At 47.0% G+C, this 18,324-nt stretch overlaps 1 protein-coding gene across 1 annotated transcript; it reads right to left on the bottom strand.

Annotated features, from left to right (window-relative positions):
• Nucleotides 1-1,016: 1,016 nt before the first annotated feature.
• LOC134138944 (nuclear GTPase SLIP-GC-like) lies at nucleotides 1,017-17,217 on the bottom strand. The gene is given in 17 exon segments (XM_062573134.1): nucleotides 1,017-1,103; nucleotides 1,514-1,604; nucleotides 2,647-2,783; nucleotides 3,381-3,489; nucleotides 4,693-4,825; nucleotides 6,252-6,409; nucleotides 7,573-7,737; nucleotides 8,381-8,514; nucleotides 9,602-9,707; nucleotides 10,458-10,540; nucleotides 12,468-12,675; nucleotides 13,224-13,469; nucleotides 13,752-13,961; nucleotides 14,286-14,508; nucleotides 15,188-15,293; nucleotides 15,818-15,910; nucleotides 17,202-17,217. Coding segments are annotated over 17 exon segments (2,277 nt in total). The 3' UTR covers nucleotides 1,017-1,044.
• Nucleotides 17,218-18,324: the final 1,107 nt, after the last annotated feature.

Here is an 18,324-nt window from a genome sequence, read left to right as displayed (position 1 = left end):
CCCGCCCCGCGCGCTGCCGCCGCGCCGGGCACCTGCGCGCAGCGTCCGCACGGGCGTCGCGGGTTGCTTCTTTATTTTTATTTATTTTTTTGCAGGGTTGGGGAGCAAAACAAAACAAAACAAAAAAAAAAAGATGCGGGTACGGGCAAGCTGCCTCCCGTCGCCTTTGCTGCCCCCTTCGCAGCCCGCTTCCCCACGGCGCGCTCGCCCCGCCGGGGCCCGGAGAGCCGCTTGCGGCTGCTGCGTGTGCGGGGAAACTGAGGCACGGAGGCTGGCCCCCGCGCCGTCGCCCCCGCGCCACGGCCGCCCCGGTTATCGTGGAATATTTCCAAGCTTCCATCTTAACACACGCAAATTCCCTGCCAAGCGGGCCAATTCCTCCTTCTGCATCCTGAGACATTTTGAAAAATACAGCCGTCAAACGCAAACCCCCAAGCGCTTAACATTTTATTATGTTTCAGGAGGAGAATCTCCATCAGAGCTGTGCTTTGGTGGCCTTACACGTTTCCCCATGCATATTCAACGCAACACATTTGTCTTTGGGCAGTTCTAGCTTTGCACCAGACCTAGGTGGTCTCACTCTGCTTGGCTTATAGCTGAATACTGAAATCTGCGGAATAAAGTTGTTTTCCTTCATAAAACCAACACAAAAGCGATGCACAAGCTGCTAGTAACATTTAGTATAAAAGCAATGTAACGAGGATGCACATTACATATTGTCCCGTTTCCTGGAAGACTTTCAGAAAGGCACCCAAGACCTCATGGCCGGACCTCCGCTCGCTGCCGGCGTGGGGAAATGCCCCTTCGCGAGGGGCTGCGGACGCAGCTCGGGACCTGCAAGGGACCTCAGCTCTTCCGGATCCTTACAGGCCAGCATTTTGGCTACTGAGTCCAATCCATAAGGTCTTTAAAATTCTTGCTTACAAAGTGGTCAACACAGAGAAGTGATGATCTGATCAGTCAAATGCAATTAAAGACAACAGCCAAAAATAACTTTGCTTAAAAAAAGGGGGGGGGGGGGAAGGGAAGACTTCCAGCAGGTTTTCAGTCAGCATGGAGACTTTTGCACAAACTCTCAATTTCTTGGCGTTCTTGATCAAAAACTGCAAGAACAACAAAATGAGAGAGACTCAGTTTTTGGCCTTTCTGATTTTATAGAAAAGGAAGAAAATGACACACGTTTCAGTACAAATGGTTGGGGATGTCTAATGTACACTCCTCAGTCACAGACCCCAGCTGCTTATGTAGGAATAAGCAGTGGGGAAAGACACGCATTACCCTCTAATCTGCAGCCCAGCAGCCTCTGATGACCAGCACTGAGAGTAATCCTCCAGGTCCTGACCCAGCAAAGGCCCCATGATGGTGTGAGCACACACCAAAGGCCTTTCCAAGCTCAGGACCCCACTCACTCCTCAGTAGCTTCCTTCCAGGACTGATCCTCAGCCTCTCGCTCACAGGCCAAGGGCTCTCCCTCCCAGCCCAGGTGTCCTGCAGAAGAGCGCTCAGACCCTACCTGGCAGCCTCAGGCACATCTTTTCCCACGGACACAAGGTGAGGCTGAGCATGTCAGAAAAGTCCTTCTCCAGCTTCGTGGTCATATCCACCTGTAGTCATCAGAAACGATGAACATATTTTTCTTTTCTCTTTTCTTTTTTTCTTTTTTTTTTTTTAAGAGAGAAGCTGTATTTAAGGCCATAGAGACCAGTGCAGACGGTGGCATAGAACTGAATTGACTTTATTAGAGCGCAAATTCAAGACACAAAAAAACAGCATCGTTACCTTCAGAAGCCATGGAGCTCCAAGAATTACTGCTCTACATTACTGTTATGTGCTGAGATTGCCAAGATTGTGACATTAGTGATGGCAGCTTTGGTGTTTGCACATCCAAGCTGCTTGCTGGGGAGCATCCATGCTGATCTTGTATAATACCCAAAGCAGATAAGACTTTTTTTTAGGTGAGCCTACCAACTCTGTCCATCTTCCTTGGTCAAGCAGGCATGCCAGATCTTTGGCCAGCCTAAAGGAGCATCACTCAAACGACTGTGATGAATCTTGGTGTGTGTGAACAAAACTTGAACCCAATAGGTGGTAACACATATGAAGGAACCCAGATAGCGAGAGATGAGGTAGAAGAGGTCATATAAGGTCAGAAAGCAGGAAATAAAGGGGCCAAACTAGGAAATTATTGCCTAGAAAACTAAAATTTTGCTTGCTAGCTAAGACAACACAGAAGTTGGTTTGGGAGATAACCAGGGAACTGAATCCAAACAGAAAATCCATCTGATGTTTTCTTTTCTCAGAAAGAAAATAGATTTGTATTGAAAGCACAGACAAAATTTGACTGGAGCAATTCCAGACAGATGAACCTCTCAAAGAATTCATTTTTGCATTTTGAAATTTATGAAGATCACCAGTTTTATAACATCCTAGAACAACCTGCATCTCATGCATTCACTCTATAATCCCAGGCAGTTGCTATGTCCTGTGTAGTTCATAAAACTTCACGGAGCATTAAAATTACTCTGCAGTGACCACCGGACTGTCTGCAAAGGGCTAGAGAGCCTTGTCTACCCATCAATTTGTCTATCACAATTGCTGCTGGCGCAGGCTTGGATTCAAAACAGCTATTTTTGAAATATCGCTCACCTTCAGATCCTGGAAATGGCTCATCATCTTCTCTTTTGCTTTTTCAAACATGCCCTTGACCACCTCCTCCTCAATGGACTGGGAAAGTTTGTTTTTTATATTTTCACATGCCTGCTTCCCGCATATCCTAGCTGCTTCTGTTGTGGTGGTGAGAAACATCATGTTGTTACCAGCCCAAAGCAGATTTGTGAAGAGGCACCAGGAATGGCCTGGAAGTGCAAAATGCATGCTCCCTGCTCCCAAGCAACTTTGACCCCTCCTAAAAAATTCCTTTGCCCATCAGCAAAACTGCCAAGCTAAACCCTTCCATAGAGCTTTAGGCCATGCTCAAGCTAAGCTACAGGTCTCCTCAAGCTTTTAACCTCAGGCAAGGTCTTCTCTCTCCAACCTCTCATGCTACTCTCTCCTTCCCAGCCTCTAATTGATTCACAAGAGATGTGATGGGTTTATGTGGTCTGATGATTAATAGATAGGACGACAGCATCATCAATAAAACAAATCTGTATAGCAGCTTTTGGAAGTGTAACATTTTCTTCCATGGTGACACAATTGTGACCCACTGAACGTGTCACCCAAAGGCAAAAATTTACACATCCTCCTTCCTTCCTTCCAGTTAGTGCAACTGTGAAGGCTTCTGTAGTGGGACTCTGTATAAAAGCCAGGAAACCCTCTCCCAGGGCCAGACAGCGAACGAGCGACGTCAGATGCAGAATCACTTAGAGGACCAGTCCTACCGTCATAATGCGGCGAAAGGCAGCTTTGGATGCACAACACAAGGGACTCATAGATCGTCTTCTTTTTCAAAAGAATTTGTCTTTCAAAGGTTTTCATGATGATGTCCATCTGCAGGAATTGATGTTAAAGTGTTCACCTATTTCACTTCAAACCCTCAATTACAAACAGAATCTGAACAAATGCTTAGAAGCTTAAGAGCAGGTTGAACATCCAGGTTACTCCAGCAGGTTCTACGCAGGACAGAGATGGCACATGCGGGCAGTTTTAAGATCAGATTTTAGGTAAAAGTGAGAGATATGAGGTGACACCTACACAGCTGAAGCCATTCACACGAGCAGCAGTCGCAGGCCAGCAGGCCAAACGGCACGCGGTGAATCAGGTTGCAATCGCTCAGGGATTCTCCCTCCCGCCCCACTGCGGCATGCTGCCGGTGTCCCCACGGCCAGAAGACAGACACTTCTGTGTACAAGAGTGATTTCTCCAATTCTAAGTGCCTGAAGTAAAAAGAAACTTTTCTCTGAGCTCACTTGACTGGTGTTTTAACAGCATGGCCTCAAAGGCACGCACCTTTGAGACTGAATTTGTATCCTGGGCTAGTCTGCCTTCCTAACCCTACACCAGGAGCCCCCTGACTCTCTGCAGTTCAGGGTATTGTCATTAGCTCTCGAGCCTCGAAGTAGACCCATCATGCTCACCGGGGATTCTCATTTGCTTTCCGTTAGCATCTGGCTTTGGTCTATCCCTAGCAACTCCCAAGGGACGAAATCTTAAAAGCCTTAAAAAGCTGTTTTGGGGATAGGGTCGTTTCCATCCTGGCTATTTACTGCCGCTCAGACCGTGCTTCTTCAGTGTGTTTGGGGGCTGAGCAGCACATTATCTTGAGGCCACCAAGGTGCTCTTGCTGCATAAGGCAGCAGGGGTTTTCCTGCTGCACAAATCTGACGGCAGTGTAAACCCAGTGTCACTAGCCACGGAAGATACCACTGCAAGCTCTCTGCCTCATGTCTTCCTGGGATTACCACCAGGAGCACAGCCAGGGTAGCTACCAAGCTGCCTAACATTGGCCCAAGGATGAAGCTGGCTGTGGTATGGCATTAAACAGTTTGCTCTGCCTGATGCCAAATAAGAACTCCTGGTCGTTAGAGGTCATTCCAGATGCCTGCACAGCAGAGGCCTGGCCATACTGCAGCCCCCTGAGCCCCTGCCAAGCAGGAGGGAGGCCAGCATCCACCCCCAGGGCTGGGCTAGCAACATCGGCTATTCCGCCTTGGGCCGTTGCATTGGGCTTCTCCTGCCAACTAGTAAACTTACCTCTTGGCGGAGAAAGTTGAGCCTTGTATTGCTCAAGTTGTTGCACTTGAAAACCTCAGTGAATTTTTTTTTTATCTCTGTGCTGAATTCATCGATGAACAACTGTAGGCTGTCCTTCGTGGGCCGCTGTTTTCTATTTGGATAGTAACAAAATGACTGTTAAATGCAAGGTGGGCTTGCTTCCCACTCGCTTTCTCTCTTGCACTCATTTCTCTCCCACCAACAGGAAGATTGGTGGGATAGGCAAGAGAAGCGGGCTCCAGTGCAAGGGAGCTGCGAGATGGGGCGGTGCTGCTAAAAAGTCTTCTAGGACAACTTTAGGAGCCCAATCCCAGGCTAGTCCAGGCTGAGAACTTAATTGCAGCCATTCTTTTTCTCTGTCCATTGCCAATCAAGGTAATTTTCTGTTATGGGAAGACATGAGATGAATTCACTCTAAATTTCCAACTGCACAGCAGAGATCTCTTCAGTCCCTGGGCTAGCTGGCATCCCCCTTCTTCAGGGAACTGGAGATAGGGAGATGAGATACTAATTTTCTTTTTTATTTCTGTCTGAACCTATGTAAAGCAGAGAACAGAAGGGGGAGATTGCAAGTGCCACTGTCATATACATATTGCACGGTTAATGCAACCAGCAGTCCTGATTTTCCAAGTGAGCAGATGTTGGAGGCTACTGATCATGGGAAGATCAGTAGCAATCAGGTTAAAGATGAGCAAGTTGCTGAGATCCTTCAGTCAGTCAAAAGTTTTGCCTAAGTTCATGAATTATGGATTTTAGTGTGTTCTTTGCCAGGCCAAAGCAATGCTGTTTTACGTTCCTTGCGGAGGAAGAGGGAAAGATGTGATGGCTTCCAGCACTGGGCTGTCTGTTCCCAAGATGAGGTCAGTGAGGGTATTTGAGAAGAGACTGGACAAAGTCTGACCACAGTGAATATTTCAGCATAGTGATACTAGTACTGTCACATAGCCAGAAGAATGGGAGAAACAGGAATGTGTATCACCAAGGCAAGGAAGGAAGAAGAGGGCTATAAAATTGGCACAATGAAGGAAAAGCTCTTTAGAGTTGCTTTGTCAAAGATGACATATTCATCATCCTGGCCTTGCAAGTCCAAAGCATGGCTTATGAGGTTATGTTTATAGTGCTTAATTTGACTACAGCAAGAGAATTAGCTCACTAGTTGTTTTGTTTCTACTAAAAAATAAAAATGATAATTGCAAAAAAGTTCCCAGTAACAGTTTTTATGTAGGAATAAACCTGAGAAAGGGAGAGTATCTAAACTAGCTTCACTTGTTTCGTTGCTGAACAGAGTACTTCACTAACGTCAGTGGAAAAGCACTCCCTCCCACTCTTTTATGTCCCTTCATGATATTTTTTGTTCCTGGATTCTTAGGTTGTTCCTACTTGTCTGAAAACATGGAAAGGGCACCTGGAAACCCTCTGCCTCTTTCTGCAGCCCCTTCTGCAGGTGCAGCCAGCAAAGCTTCTGCAGCCTCCCTCTGCCACAAGAGCGAGATGCAGGCTTGGTCTCTGCCCTCCAAGGAGGGCATCGTTCTCCTCACCTGAATATTTTCCCAAAAGGTACATCAATATGTTCATAGATGGGTTGCGCCAGGAGACTGTTGATGTCTAGGCGGTTGAAGACGCGGGATACAAACACTCCTTTCCTCACACACATGGCTTTTAGGGTCCTGTAAAAATTGCGGGAATTCTTGCCTTGCTGCACAAGGAGGAAAAAAGATGGCATAAGGGAGCGAGCAGCACCATGACCAGCAGGGAGATCCTGCTGGGACGGAGCCTCACGAGCCCTTCGCATGTAAGCATGGCACTACCTAAACTACTTGGTAACAGATGCCATAGTGAGAGAGGACTGAGACTTAAATAATGTCTCTTTTCAGTCTTCCATACCTCTCGCGGCATGCCGTCTCCACTCAGGATGGATAGCTCTACAGAGTCAGAAACTTGATTTGGCTCTAAGCCTGCAAGTGGAATTATCTCAGCTCACTCCAGCTCTCTAGAAACACACTGGCACTCAGTCTCCTGCTACAGAGAGAAGAAACAATCTCTAAAGGATAATGTATCCTATCTTAACAGGCAGGACTCAAATTACCCCTCCAAGGCCTCTCTCTTCACAGAATCACAGAATGGTTGAGGTTGGAAGGGACCTCTGGAGATCATCTAGTCCAACCTCCCTGCTCAAGCAGGGTCACCTACAGCATGTTAGACAGGATTGTGTCTGGGCTGGTTTTGAATATCTCCACCACATATCTTCAACAGAGGTAGCAGAAATCCAAGCAACTAGCCTAGCTCCAACGATGGATCTCCCACCCTGAGTGTGGCCAAGCTCCCACAAATGTCCCCAGCCAGTACCATAGCAAGAAATCCACTCTTCCAGCCCAGGCAGCAGTGATCCAAGAAAAAATCCAGGCACAGCTGGGTTCACAATGGAAAACAGCATGATTTACTCCATTTCTATACCTAACTCCACCTGAGCACTGTCTTCTTCAAGCAGAGTATATGGCTGCAGGGACATCAGATGTCCCTCTCTGGCTTTGGCCCTGGATTGCAAAACACCTGTTCTCCTCCCAGGAGTCCTGCTGAAGAACAAGCCCCTGGAAGAACTTGCTTCTCAGAGGAAGGACATCAGGTTTTGTTCTTCCCTTAGACTTTACAGGACGTTGACCTCTAAGTTATATCTAAGGTTAAATAACACTAAATGGGCAGCAAATATATCCCCTGATTGCCTCTCTCTTATCCACAGACCTCGAAGTATTTGTCAGTGATTAAGGAAGAACACAAAATGAACTGATGGTGGAAGCAGTTGCAGGACAGAAAATGAAATAAACTTAGTCTCAATAAGACTGTCAAACTTCTGCTACTCACGCTGAAGAGCTTCTCCATATTCCTCTTGTGCAACCTTCTGGCAGACTTCAGCCCATTGAGGAGAGGCAATTCTATCTTGTCAAAAACACGCCCAGCTGCCGTTCCCAATTCCTGGATCTTTATCTTCAAGTACTCTTCTAACTCAGCCTCCTGGAAGGGCTGATCCTGCAAGAGCAGAATGGCACAAACCTTATCTCTTGGCTGCTGGGGGTAACGGAAACATGTCCCAGCATTTTTCTCCCTGGAAACTTCTGGGCAGCTCAGAGTTAAATCAACACTCAGGAGGGGGAAACCAGAGTAAGGGCACCAAGTGAGAGAAGGAGCCTGTCGTGAATCCTAGCAGCGTGTGAGAGGGTCGCGCAGCTGAGGGAGAGGAGAGATGGTAACAAGAGCAAGTGATGGGGTTTCAGTGCTGTAAAAACTTGTTGAATCTCTGCATCTTCTTGCCTGTTCTGCTTCATCCCCTCTAAAGGGGCAAAATCGCTAGTCAGAAAATGGCTTTAGTCTTGGTGCATCTTCACAGCTGTACAAAATCCCCATTGCCCTGCTGTACAGCCCTGCTCCAGGGCTGCCCCACTCCTGCTGCAGCTAAAGAATAATCCTCATTCACGCAATAATCCTCTATTTAGCTTACTCCAGTATATGGGGAGTAGACTTGCGGTCGTTTCCCGAGAAGGATGAGGATGTTGGTTCCCTAGCTCAAATTACTAGAGAAGGAAGAAGAAGGTGGCAGCTCACAGATCGGTAGCTACAGAGGCAATATCCACCACTAACATTGCTCTGTTAGAGGCAACGCAGACGCACGTACCCTTTCGGTCTCCATGCAGTTGTAAACATCCATGAGATAGAAAACGACAAGAATTTCATTCATATAATCTCGTATCAGATTCTTCATTGTATTCAGGTGGAGCTTCCTGACGTAGTCTCTGAGTATGGGGATTTCTGAAACAGAATTATAAGAGGACACTTTAAACATTGAGTAGGAGGGATTTTCCTGCTGCTGGACACACTCTCTTTTTCCCATAGGTGAACACAGGAGCAGACAGGAGCTGTGACCCAAAACTTCCAGGTTTTTGACCTATCAGACTTCTAGACTTTTTTGGGGAAAAAAGAGGCTGTATCCTTAATAAAGTATATCATGAAAGCCTAACCAAAGAACATTTGGGTTAGAGAGCTTTCTAGCAATGACTGTCCTAGCTTTCCGGAGGAAGGGAAAGGCCGAGCCCTCTCCACAGCCAGTCTTCATGAATCCGACCATGTCTTTTGGAGATTAGACTTGACCCTGCCTCCAGGCAGGGCGACGGACAAGGGGATGGACAACTCTTCCAAGCCTGGCCATATGCAGGATCCAGAGAGAGAGAGAAAACTCCCCAGAAGTGCATGGTGATGCCAGAACAGTGATCTGGAGCAACTCCTGGAAAGCCAGAAAAGGGTACATAGCTCCTTTCCTTATTTGAGGTAATGCATTTATAAGATGATAAAGCATTTAACCTACTGCTGACAGAGGGAGGCAAATGCTTCTTTCTCTCCTTTGCCCATAGGAAGGCCATAAACAAGTGCCTTAAACTCAGCCACTCATTGATGCTAAAAGTTTGTAAGCAGAGAGCCCGGGAATGCTTCACCCTCCCCAGGACCGTGCTGCAAGCCTACAAGAAATGAGTTGTTATGTACTAAGAAGGGGCAAAAGGAGACAGGGAAGAGATCATGATCATAAGTGTCATGATCTTGAGGAATTTAAGGAACACTGATTCATGTCATGGGCCCTTCGGAGCGAGACTCATGCAGCACGCGAGAAAGCCCTGAATTCAACTAATGCCGCCAGATCTGACAGTGGTAACACTAAATATTCTCCCAGCATGTAGGGAGAACATCCTCACAATGACATACTTTTTTTGCACCAAATTCATGCACTTCTATGACTTTCCCATCAGTAATACTTCCCCCACCCCAAAGCCCCCAGTAGACAGGGCATTGCTAGCACTGACAGCCTCAACGCAGAATGGAGGCTCAAAGGCAACCTGTGCATTACCTGTTTCCTCTTTGCTGAGAATTTCAGTTCTCCAGTATTCTCGGGCACTGACTGTGTAAACCAGGTCAGACTTTTGCAGTACCTCTGAGTCAATGGGCAGTTTTTTCTAAAACACATGCACATGCAGTATTTATGCACGGGAGTCTCCACAGCAATGCAAAGATCCTGTTGCCGCAGCAGAACACTGTGGCAGTTCACGAATGCTGAAGAGAGCAGATGTCACCAGTGGTGCATGCTCAGCCAACCCACCACCCCTCATAAACCTACTCAGCATTGGACCTCCTGATTTACTATTTATGTTTTTGAAAGACAAATGGAAAGAAAAAGAAGTTATTGTATTTCACAAGAAAAGACATGCATAAAGATTAGATCCGAGGGCTGGAGCACCTGCCCTGTGAGGAACGGCTGCGAGAGCTGGGCCTGTTCAGCCTGGGGAAGAGCAGACTGAGGGGGGATCTGATCAGTGTGTACAAGTACCTGAAGGGAGGGTGTCAAGGGGACGGGGACAAAGTTTTTTCAGTCGCCCCGTGTGACAGGACAAGAGGCGATGGGCAGAAATTGAAGCACAGGCAGTTCCACCTGACCGTGAGGGGGAATTTCTTCCCTGTCAGAGTGACGGAGCCCTGGACCAGGTTGCCCCGAGAGGTGGTGGAGTCTCCTTCTCTGGAGATCTTCAAGGCCTGCCTGGATGCAACCCTATCTAACATGCTCTAGGTGACCCTGCTGAGCAGGGGGGTTGGCCTAGATGATCTCCAGAGGTCCCTTCCAACCTTACTGATTCTATGATTAGTACGTTACTAATGCATTGGTTACTGAAATAAAAAAATGGATAGCAAACTCTGCAGAATGACTTTACCTCCATCCTGGCTTTTATTGCTTTGCCCTTTCTTGCTTTCAGATCTTTGTTCTGCTCCAAGATGGCATCATGCTTGCTTATAACTTCCTAGATTCCAAAAGATAATAAATGTTACAAGGAGATATTTCCCAAATCTGTCAGAATACCCCTAAACCAAGACAAAGTCACCAACAAGGCTCTGTCCTAGGCCCTTGGAGCTCCTGTATGGGCTACGGTGGCATTCCCAGGCCTTTAGCATATGTCTTAGAAAAACAGCCAATCTGAATATCACAATTTCAGGCAACAGTCAATCCTCTGCCATCACCAGGTAAGCTATTCGAGCAGCTGGCATTGTTAAAAACTTGTCCCTGAAATAGGATGACTTGGCTTTAATTCACATTCCCACATGTGAAGGATTAATTTGGTAGCATTTAATACAGCAAGTAAGAGAGCAAAGTGGCTTTGTCCATTAACTGAGTTTTTTTTTTCTTTTTCATCATGACTCTGCTGCACACAGATTTCTTGCTGTATCTTCCCAGTTCCAGCTAATTAGCCTGCCAGGGCCCTCAGGAGTCTAACCAAGATTCAGGCTACCTCCTTTTTCCCCACCAAAATGCAGGACCAAGGCAGGGCCCAAGGTCTTCTGTTCCCAATGCCATGCATGGAGAATTGCCTAACCAGGTGCCCAGCATCCCTATGTTTCTGCGTCTAATAAGCAGAGGCCCTCAGTTTCTCCCTGCTCTGTTTAGAAGCTATGGAAGATAATGGTCATCTTCAAAAGATCAATCTGGCATATCTTGTTTCTGTTCTTTGGAAATATTCTGTTATAAAAGGAATGCAGATTTCAATCACATGAAGAAGTTGGCAAATACTTACTTTTGTCTTTTTTTCCCTGGAGGGGAGGAATGAAAAAAAGAAAAAAAGACTCATTTGAGCAAACATGATAACCTGGTAACCTTATATCATATCCTTTAGCAAGGATAGGGAGCAGAATCCACAGAGAAGCAGACAGCATAGCCCATCCAACCCATAGCATAGTCACAGGGTCTACTAGCTCACATTGGAGCCAGAGTCCACTTCAGTACTTAAATGCTTAAATTCTTCGATTTTGGCTGTTCCACAATAACTCATTACTTCCAAGATCCCTTAAATTAAGGATGGCTCATGTAATGGGATCCACAAGAATTCATCACAGACAGAACAGAAGGGCGATTCAAGGGAATTCTGGAAACAGAGATACTATTGATACAGAGGGCAAAAGGAGATGGATGATTTGTGCTTTTCAGAAAGACAGAAATAAAAATGAAGGAGATGAGGCAGCATTGGGCATTTGCTTGAAAAAGGAGAGAGAAGGGTTCAAGCAGATTGAGGCTGGATCAAAATCACTCTAGGGAAAGACAAATGGATTTTACTGGCATAATGATGGAATCGTGCTGTAACCCCCAGAAATGGTCTGGGTTTCAAAAAAGTTATGTTTGTAAATGCATAATGATCTTAGAGCAGCAATAAAATGTCACTCGGATATAATCATTGTGTGAGAACACCATTTTCCATGTGCAGAGTGGGTAAGAGAGGATACTAACAAGATCTGATCCTGCCATAAACAAATAGCCTCCACTCTTCAGCCTGTTCTGTGGGACCTGAACCATGCACAGAGGCTATTACAGCTTTAACTAACCTAGAGGGATCTTCTGGAACAGGTACCCAGAAAGGTTGTGGAGTCTCTTTCTCTGGAGGTATTCAAAACCCACCTGGACATGATCCTGTGCAATGGCTCTAGGTGACCCTGCTTGAGAAGGGGGGGTTGGACTAGATGATCTCCAGAGGTCCCTTCCAACCTTAACCATTCTGCGATTCTACCTTAAGTGTCAGCACCACCTCAGTTTAAACCCTAAGATCCCAGGCTAAATGCCCCTGTCTCTGTGGTCACTGAAAGCTTCAGGAACTAGAAGGGTTAAATACAGCTTGGAAAGTAGCCAGGGAGGTGGTATGTTGGAGGAAGAGGCAGATGAAGGCACTGCAAATCTCTACAGTCCTGAACACATGATGGAGCTGCTGCTTACCTCAGGTACTCTTCAGTATTCATCTTATCCATCTTGGTCACCACAAAAGTGATATCACTGCACTTCCCAGCCTGGCAAGCTTTAATTGCCTCTTGTAGAATATTTTCATGTTCTTTGGCCGCAAAAACACGCTCAACATCAGCGATAATCCAGATGGATGAACACTTCAGGATACTCTTGAATGAAAGAAGGAGAGACAATTTTGAGAAAGACATGGGAGAACATGGGCAGAGAAGATGCCGCCTTGGGGGGCAATGCCAGGCAGAGGCAGAAAGCACTGCGTTGGTGCAGACACCGGGCTTGAGGCTTGGGATGTGGCTCCCAGGGGCGGTGAATCCCTCCCTGCACATAGGACTGCACTTGGGGGCCATCGAACTTGGTTGTCATGTACATTGCAATGGCCAAGTGCCAGGAGGGCCAGCAAGGCACACAGCCAACACTAAGTGACAACAGAATTGCCTTGGACAAAGGCATATGGGGAATGGCACAAGAGGCTAAGGATACTTCTGCAGAAGTAGTAAAAGATATTGAGAGGGAAAGTATGTTGGGGTACACCATTCCTGCAGAGTAAGCATCTGGCCTCCAATTGCTCAGCTTGTGTCTTCTCTCCCTTGCCATAAGCATGTGGTCCCTTTGGAGTCTCCCTCTAAGATGGAGTCACGGAAATAGAGAAGCATTTCCCACCCAGATGTGTTTTCCCTCCACAGCATAACTTGCCAATCACCTCTTTCCACATTTCATCCCTTGCTTTGTTGGAATCTCCTGTCCCTGGAATATCCACGAAGACAACACCTTCTGGAATCATGTCTGACATTGGGAGAGTCACTTCCACGTGCTTGATCAGTGGCCAAAGACGCATCTTTTCTCTCCTTTCTTCCATCTTGCTGTCACCACTGTCCATCTCGCTACTTCCCTTGTCATTGTCCTGGCTCCGGATATATGGGTCCAGCTCTTCAGCGAGCTCCTGTGCCTGGGACACAATAAATAAGTTAATCTTTGCCCCATATAGAGTTAAAACCTCCAAATAGGCTAAAAAGAACAAATCATTTCATTTTCTTTTTCACTAGCTTGTCATCACACCTAGAAAGGCAATTCTAAACCCTACAACTCCGAAGGGAGGTAAGTCTTCAAAACAGAGTCACACGAAGGGTAGTAAAGGAAAACACTCACTCACACAACTGTTTCAATGCCCGACGTGTTTGAACCTGAAAGGAGAAATATTGGCCTTCCTAGCCTGGAAAGATACACTCACCTCTGCTTTCCTAAGAGTGACACGTCTCGAGGAGGGAATGGTAATCACAGGCTTGGCTCTCAGCAGCTCTTCGTAACTTCTCCCCTCTGCTCCTTCCCCATAAATGGCCTGCAGCTTACAAATGGCATACTCTGTGTCATCGTCTCTCTCACCGTCTTCGTTCTCAGAGTCCAAAAGCATGAAGAGATTATTCAGCTCATCCTTCCATTCCTGCCAAAGTGGAGTGAAGAGGATGCTGTTTAATGGGACGGATCAGGCTTACTAGGGTAAGAGCAGCTTGGCAACAGGATTTGGTTGTGAGGACCAATGGGAAGAAGCAGCACCGGTGGCTGCAATGCACCTTCTGCCTGCAGTCCTGTCTGGAGATACCTAGTTCAGACAACTCCAGCTGCCTGGAGCAGAAAGGAAAAAGCTTCTGCTTTCTCCTGCCTTCCCTTCAGTGCTGTGGCCAAAAAGCCAGCCACAAAGAAGAGCTTCGCTCTGGAGGACCCTGTTAGAAACTTGCTGGCACCTCTGTGGAGAAACTCATCTCACCTCCTCTGAGAGAAGAAAAATGTTCGCTTCGTAGTGCTTACTCCTGCAGGTACTGATCTGAACCAGGCAGGAGGTGCAAGCCCGTGTCCCAGAGACCGGCAGAAAGAACTTCTTGTCCAGAAGGGCGTTCAGCAGTGTGCTCTTCCCCGCGCCGGTGCTGCCAAAGAGACCGATGCGGGTGACGCTGAAGACAGACTTTGCCCTGAGTGCATCAAGGCGGTCTCTGAGGAGGAAGGAAGCAAGGAGAAATGTAGACCACTGTAGCAGATGCAAATATCAGGGGAGTTTTTTCCTTTGTAAACACAAATACTCCGTTAATAACAGCCTCACAGGGGAGCTTTTTCTGCAGCATAGTCTCTGTTCTCTGCTGTCCTTACATTTCCCTCAGCTGTCTGCTCCAAATCCTACTCCAGCCCATTTCAGCGGGGTAGAAGCCCCAGTGAACTCTGTAAGGACATGGCACCATGCTCACCATGCTGCATGCAGCGCTTGGCTCAGTTCTGGCGTCACTGCCAGGAGGTCCTATTGCATGTGTGTGCCATGAGGTCATACCGCATTTGCACCATCAGGAAGATGCCAATGCTGCAGTCGCCTCTCAGGAGGAACGCTATTCTGCCTCTGGTTGTAATGTCTTCCCTGATATTTCCAAGGGATGACAAGATGGTTAGTTAATTTTCCCTATGGAAAGAAGTTGTTCTCTGGCTGCTGTCAGAGAGTGAAATCTGCTTTATACACACCTCTGCCATGAGCCAAGTACGTAATTCCTTGTTTTATTTTCCTCTCTAGAAACAAGTCTCCTCCAAACCTGTCAAGCACAGCAGTGCCTTGTAGCTAGATGCAACACATAAAGTCCTATGCCAGTGAAGGACGTTCTGACTAAATCACTTTGGCTGCAGACTCACCTGAGATATCTCAGCTGGCCAGGCAGCTCATCCAGAAAGAACGAGTTGGGTATCTTCTTATATGACATGTTCAGAATTTTTTTGGCCTTGAACTCGATCTTTTCATCTAGGAGGGAGATGTGGTTACAGCATCAGACTGCAGGGGAGTGCTCAGAAGTTGAGCAAGAGTGGGAGGTCTCCAAAGAAAACAGCACGAGCATGCAATGAGCAGGCCTCAGGAAGAGGCTTTTACAGCTGTGAGCCACTTTTACTTGTAAAGTTCCCACATTCCAACTTACATAGTTCCCACCAGTATTTTTACCAGATGCAGTTTGCTGAGGAAGGCAACAAGGGTCCCTTCTCGTGAGCAGCAAAGTGAATGAATTGCTGCTGGCATGGCAGACCTGTATGTGATGCTCCTTGCTGCTTGGAGGCATCACTTGACTGGATCCAGTGATGGGATTCTCCACAGAAACCATCACAGCTGCTGCAGCTGCATCCACATGAGCTGCTGCAGCCTTCGATCTGCTCAAGCCTCACGTCTCCTCTCCACGGCAGACAGGGCTATGGTCTCTCCCAAAACCTACTGTGTTTTAGGGATGTCTCTGCCTGCCCCTGGGCCAACATGTGCTCTTGGCTTCTCATACTCACAGTTTTTAAGAACCTTTTGTTCATCGTCCTGGAAAGCCTGATGCATTCTTGGTCGCTTTCGAGCTATTTCAGAGGCATTTCCCCCTTCTGCACCTTTTCAGGTTGAAAGGACATCCTCATTATCATACTCTCATGAGAACTGAAGAGAGTTACAAGGCTTAATATTAAATAACCTACAGCATCTTATCACTGATGTCAAAAGATAGTCTCTGAAGCCTGATTTGATGTTGGAGTGGTTTATAGGGACAAAAGTCATGTCACTCACCTGCATTTAATCATTTGAGGCCTTACAATCCCTAGGGATAAAATCGAGGTGATGACTTACTTGATCAAATGTGGAGATGTTCTTCAGGGCATGAGGCTTCCTAACTCTGGTGACGTGCTTGATTAGATATACTTGGAGTATCCCATGGGGCTGGAGGTGACTGGCTGAGCTATACATACCGACAGTGTCGATGCACTGATGGAGAAACACTCCACCTGGGAAGTCGTCTCCTCTTTGACTTTCTATAAGCGGCTTTGGTAAGTCCTGGGAGCTGAATCCGTGCCTCCAAAATCCTAGAGGACTGCCTTTGGCCAAGTGGTAAGACTACGGCAAATCTTGGTTCAACCCAAAGGTTGTCAGTGTTGGATGTTTAAGGAAAAAGCAGAAAGAGCAGAACAGGACTCGGCATGGTAGGCATGCTATCACTGCCTGCAAATAGACCACAAGCCTGCGGAGACTGGGGGTGGAATGGACCTTGCCTAACAGACAACAAATATAATACAGAAGTCTCCACTTGAGCTAGTCACCCAAAAATTCCACTGGAGAAACAAGTATATTTAGGACATGATTCATCTGATTGATTCTGGAGGGAAGAGAAAATTATTTGTTATATTTATGCACAAATAGCATCAGGATTCTTGAGTCCTTTCCCATGTCCTTCCTTCTGGGTGAGTCTTCAGCACATCTATTACACTTCACCTTGGAGAAATTTCCATGAATCCCTCCTTTCTCTCTCTCTTTTTTTTTGTTTTAACAAGCTTCAAATTTTGAAGGAGACTGTGCTTGCTACAAAGGTAGTCCTCCAAAATGAGTTGTATGTCTAGGGGAGGAACCTTCACTCAAGCATCCCATCCTCAGCTGGCCCACGTTGTCACTGTGCAAAGTGGAGAAATTCTAAAAGGTTCATTCCTCTTCTAAGAAATACACTTTAAAGAGACACTGTGACTTCACTGTCCTGACACCTGGCTAAGCAGAGAGCGTTCTCTTTCAAAAATTTGCAAGTAAGTGAAAGCAGAATAATTTTGTACCAGCTGGTGTAAATTAGAAGCTGATCTGGGGAGTCTCTCCCCTCCTACTCTTGCAGAAACAGGGAGGTGATTGTAAAGAAAACCTTCTCACCTTGGGCCTCTGCCATGTCCACAGACCTGTCTCAGAGGCTGAGGTGAGTCCTTGCAGCTCAGGGTTGTCCCCAGCTTTTGACAACCAGGCTGTGCTCAGCGTGAGCAATAAGCACTCCAACAAAGACACCAGTATCCCAAAATCACCTAAGAGAGAAAAAACAGATAATCATGACATTTTTCACTCGATTTAATTTGTATCTTGGATCAGGCACTGGAGTGTGAAAAGGATATGCTGTCCAGCTCTTCAGTGGCAGGTTGGAAGCTAGTTGTGGCATGCAGCAGCAGCATCTCAGAGGCAGCCACCAATATAGCTCCCTAGTCTTTAAACAGAAGACACCTTACACACAGAGGTGTAAAAGAAATGATTTTATACCTTATGAAAGTCTAGGTGATGGTAAGCTGAAACACAGTCAAGATTTTGGAATGAAACCCCCCCAAAGATTTGTTTCTAGAAGTGAACCAGTCCAGAAATCTTGGTTGAGTGTCAGGAGACACCCAGCCAACCTTCCTGAGCTGCCAGGGAAGCAGAGTCCACCCGGGGGATACTGGCAGCCTACTTCCTAGAAAGTTGACAACCTTGCCTTTGGCCAGGGTGCAAATGCAGGGTCTGCACTGGCTGCTGCAAAGCCCCACCTGGAAACATGCAGGAATGTGAAAACAGCTCCTGGAGGCTTGATCCTATTTTACTGAAGAGCCATCCCTGCAAGATCCTCTAAGGGCCACAGGTATGTGCTTAAATTAAGTGTGTCCACAGATATTCTTCAGCTAGAGACTGCTTGGTCCTATCTGGTCATGGTCAAGCTGCTGAGTTGTCTCCTAACCCAAAGGAGACAGGCTGGACAGTTGGGCAGAGAGGAACCTCCTGAGGTTCAACAAGGGCAAGTGCAGAGTCCTGCACCTAGGGAGGAATGACCCTAGGCACCAGTACTGGGCACCACTGAAAAGAGGTCGGCCCCATCCTCTTGGCATCCCCCCTTCAGGTACTTGTACACACTGATCAGATCCCCCCTCAGTCTGCTCTTCCCCAGGCTGAACAGGCCCAGCTCTCGCAGCCGTTCCTCACAGGGCAGGTGCTCCAGCCCTCGGATCATCCTCGTAGCCCTATGCTGGACTCTCTCCAG

The sequence above is a fragment of the Rhea pennata genome, chromosome 3 (genome assembly GCF_028389875.1).
Source record: "Rhea pennata isolate bPtePen1 chromosome 3, bPtePen1.pri, whole genome shotgun sequence".
Lineage (NCBI taxonomy): Eukaryota > Metazoa > Chordata > Aves > Rheiformes > Rheidae > Rhea > Rhea pennata.
Note: the sequence above shows the minus strand (reverse complement) of the source record. Positions and strands in the feature narration are given on the sequence as shown.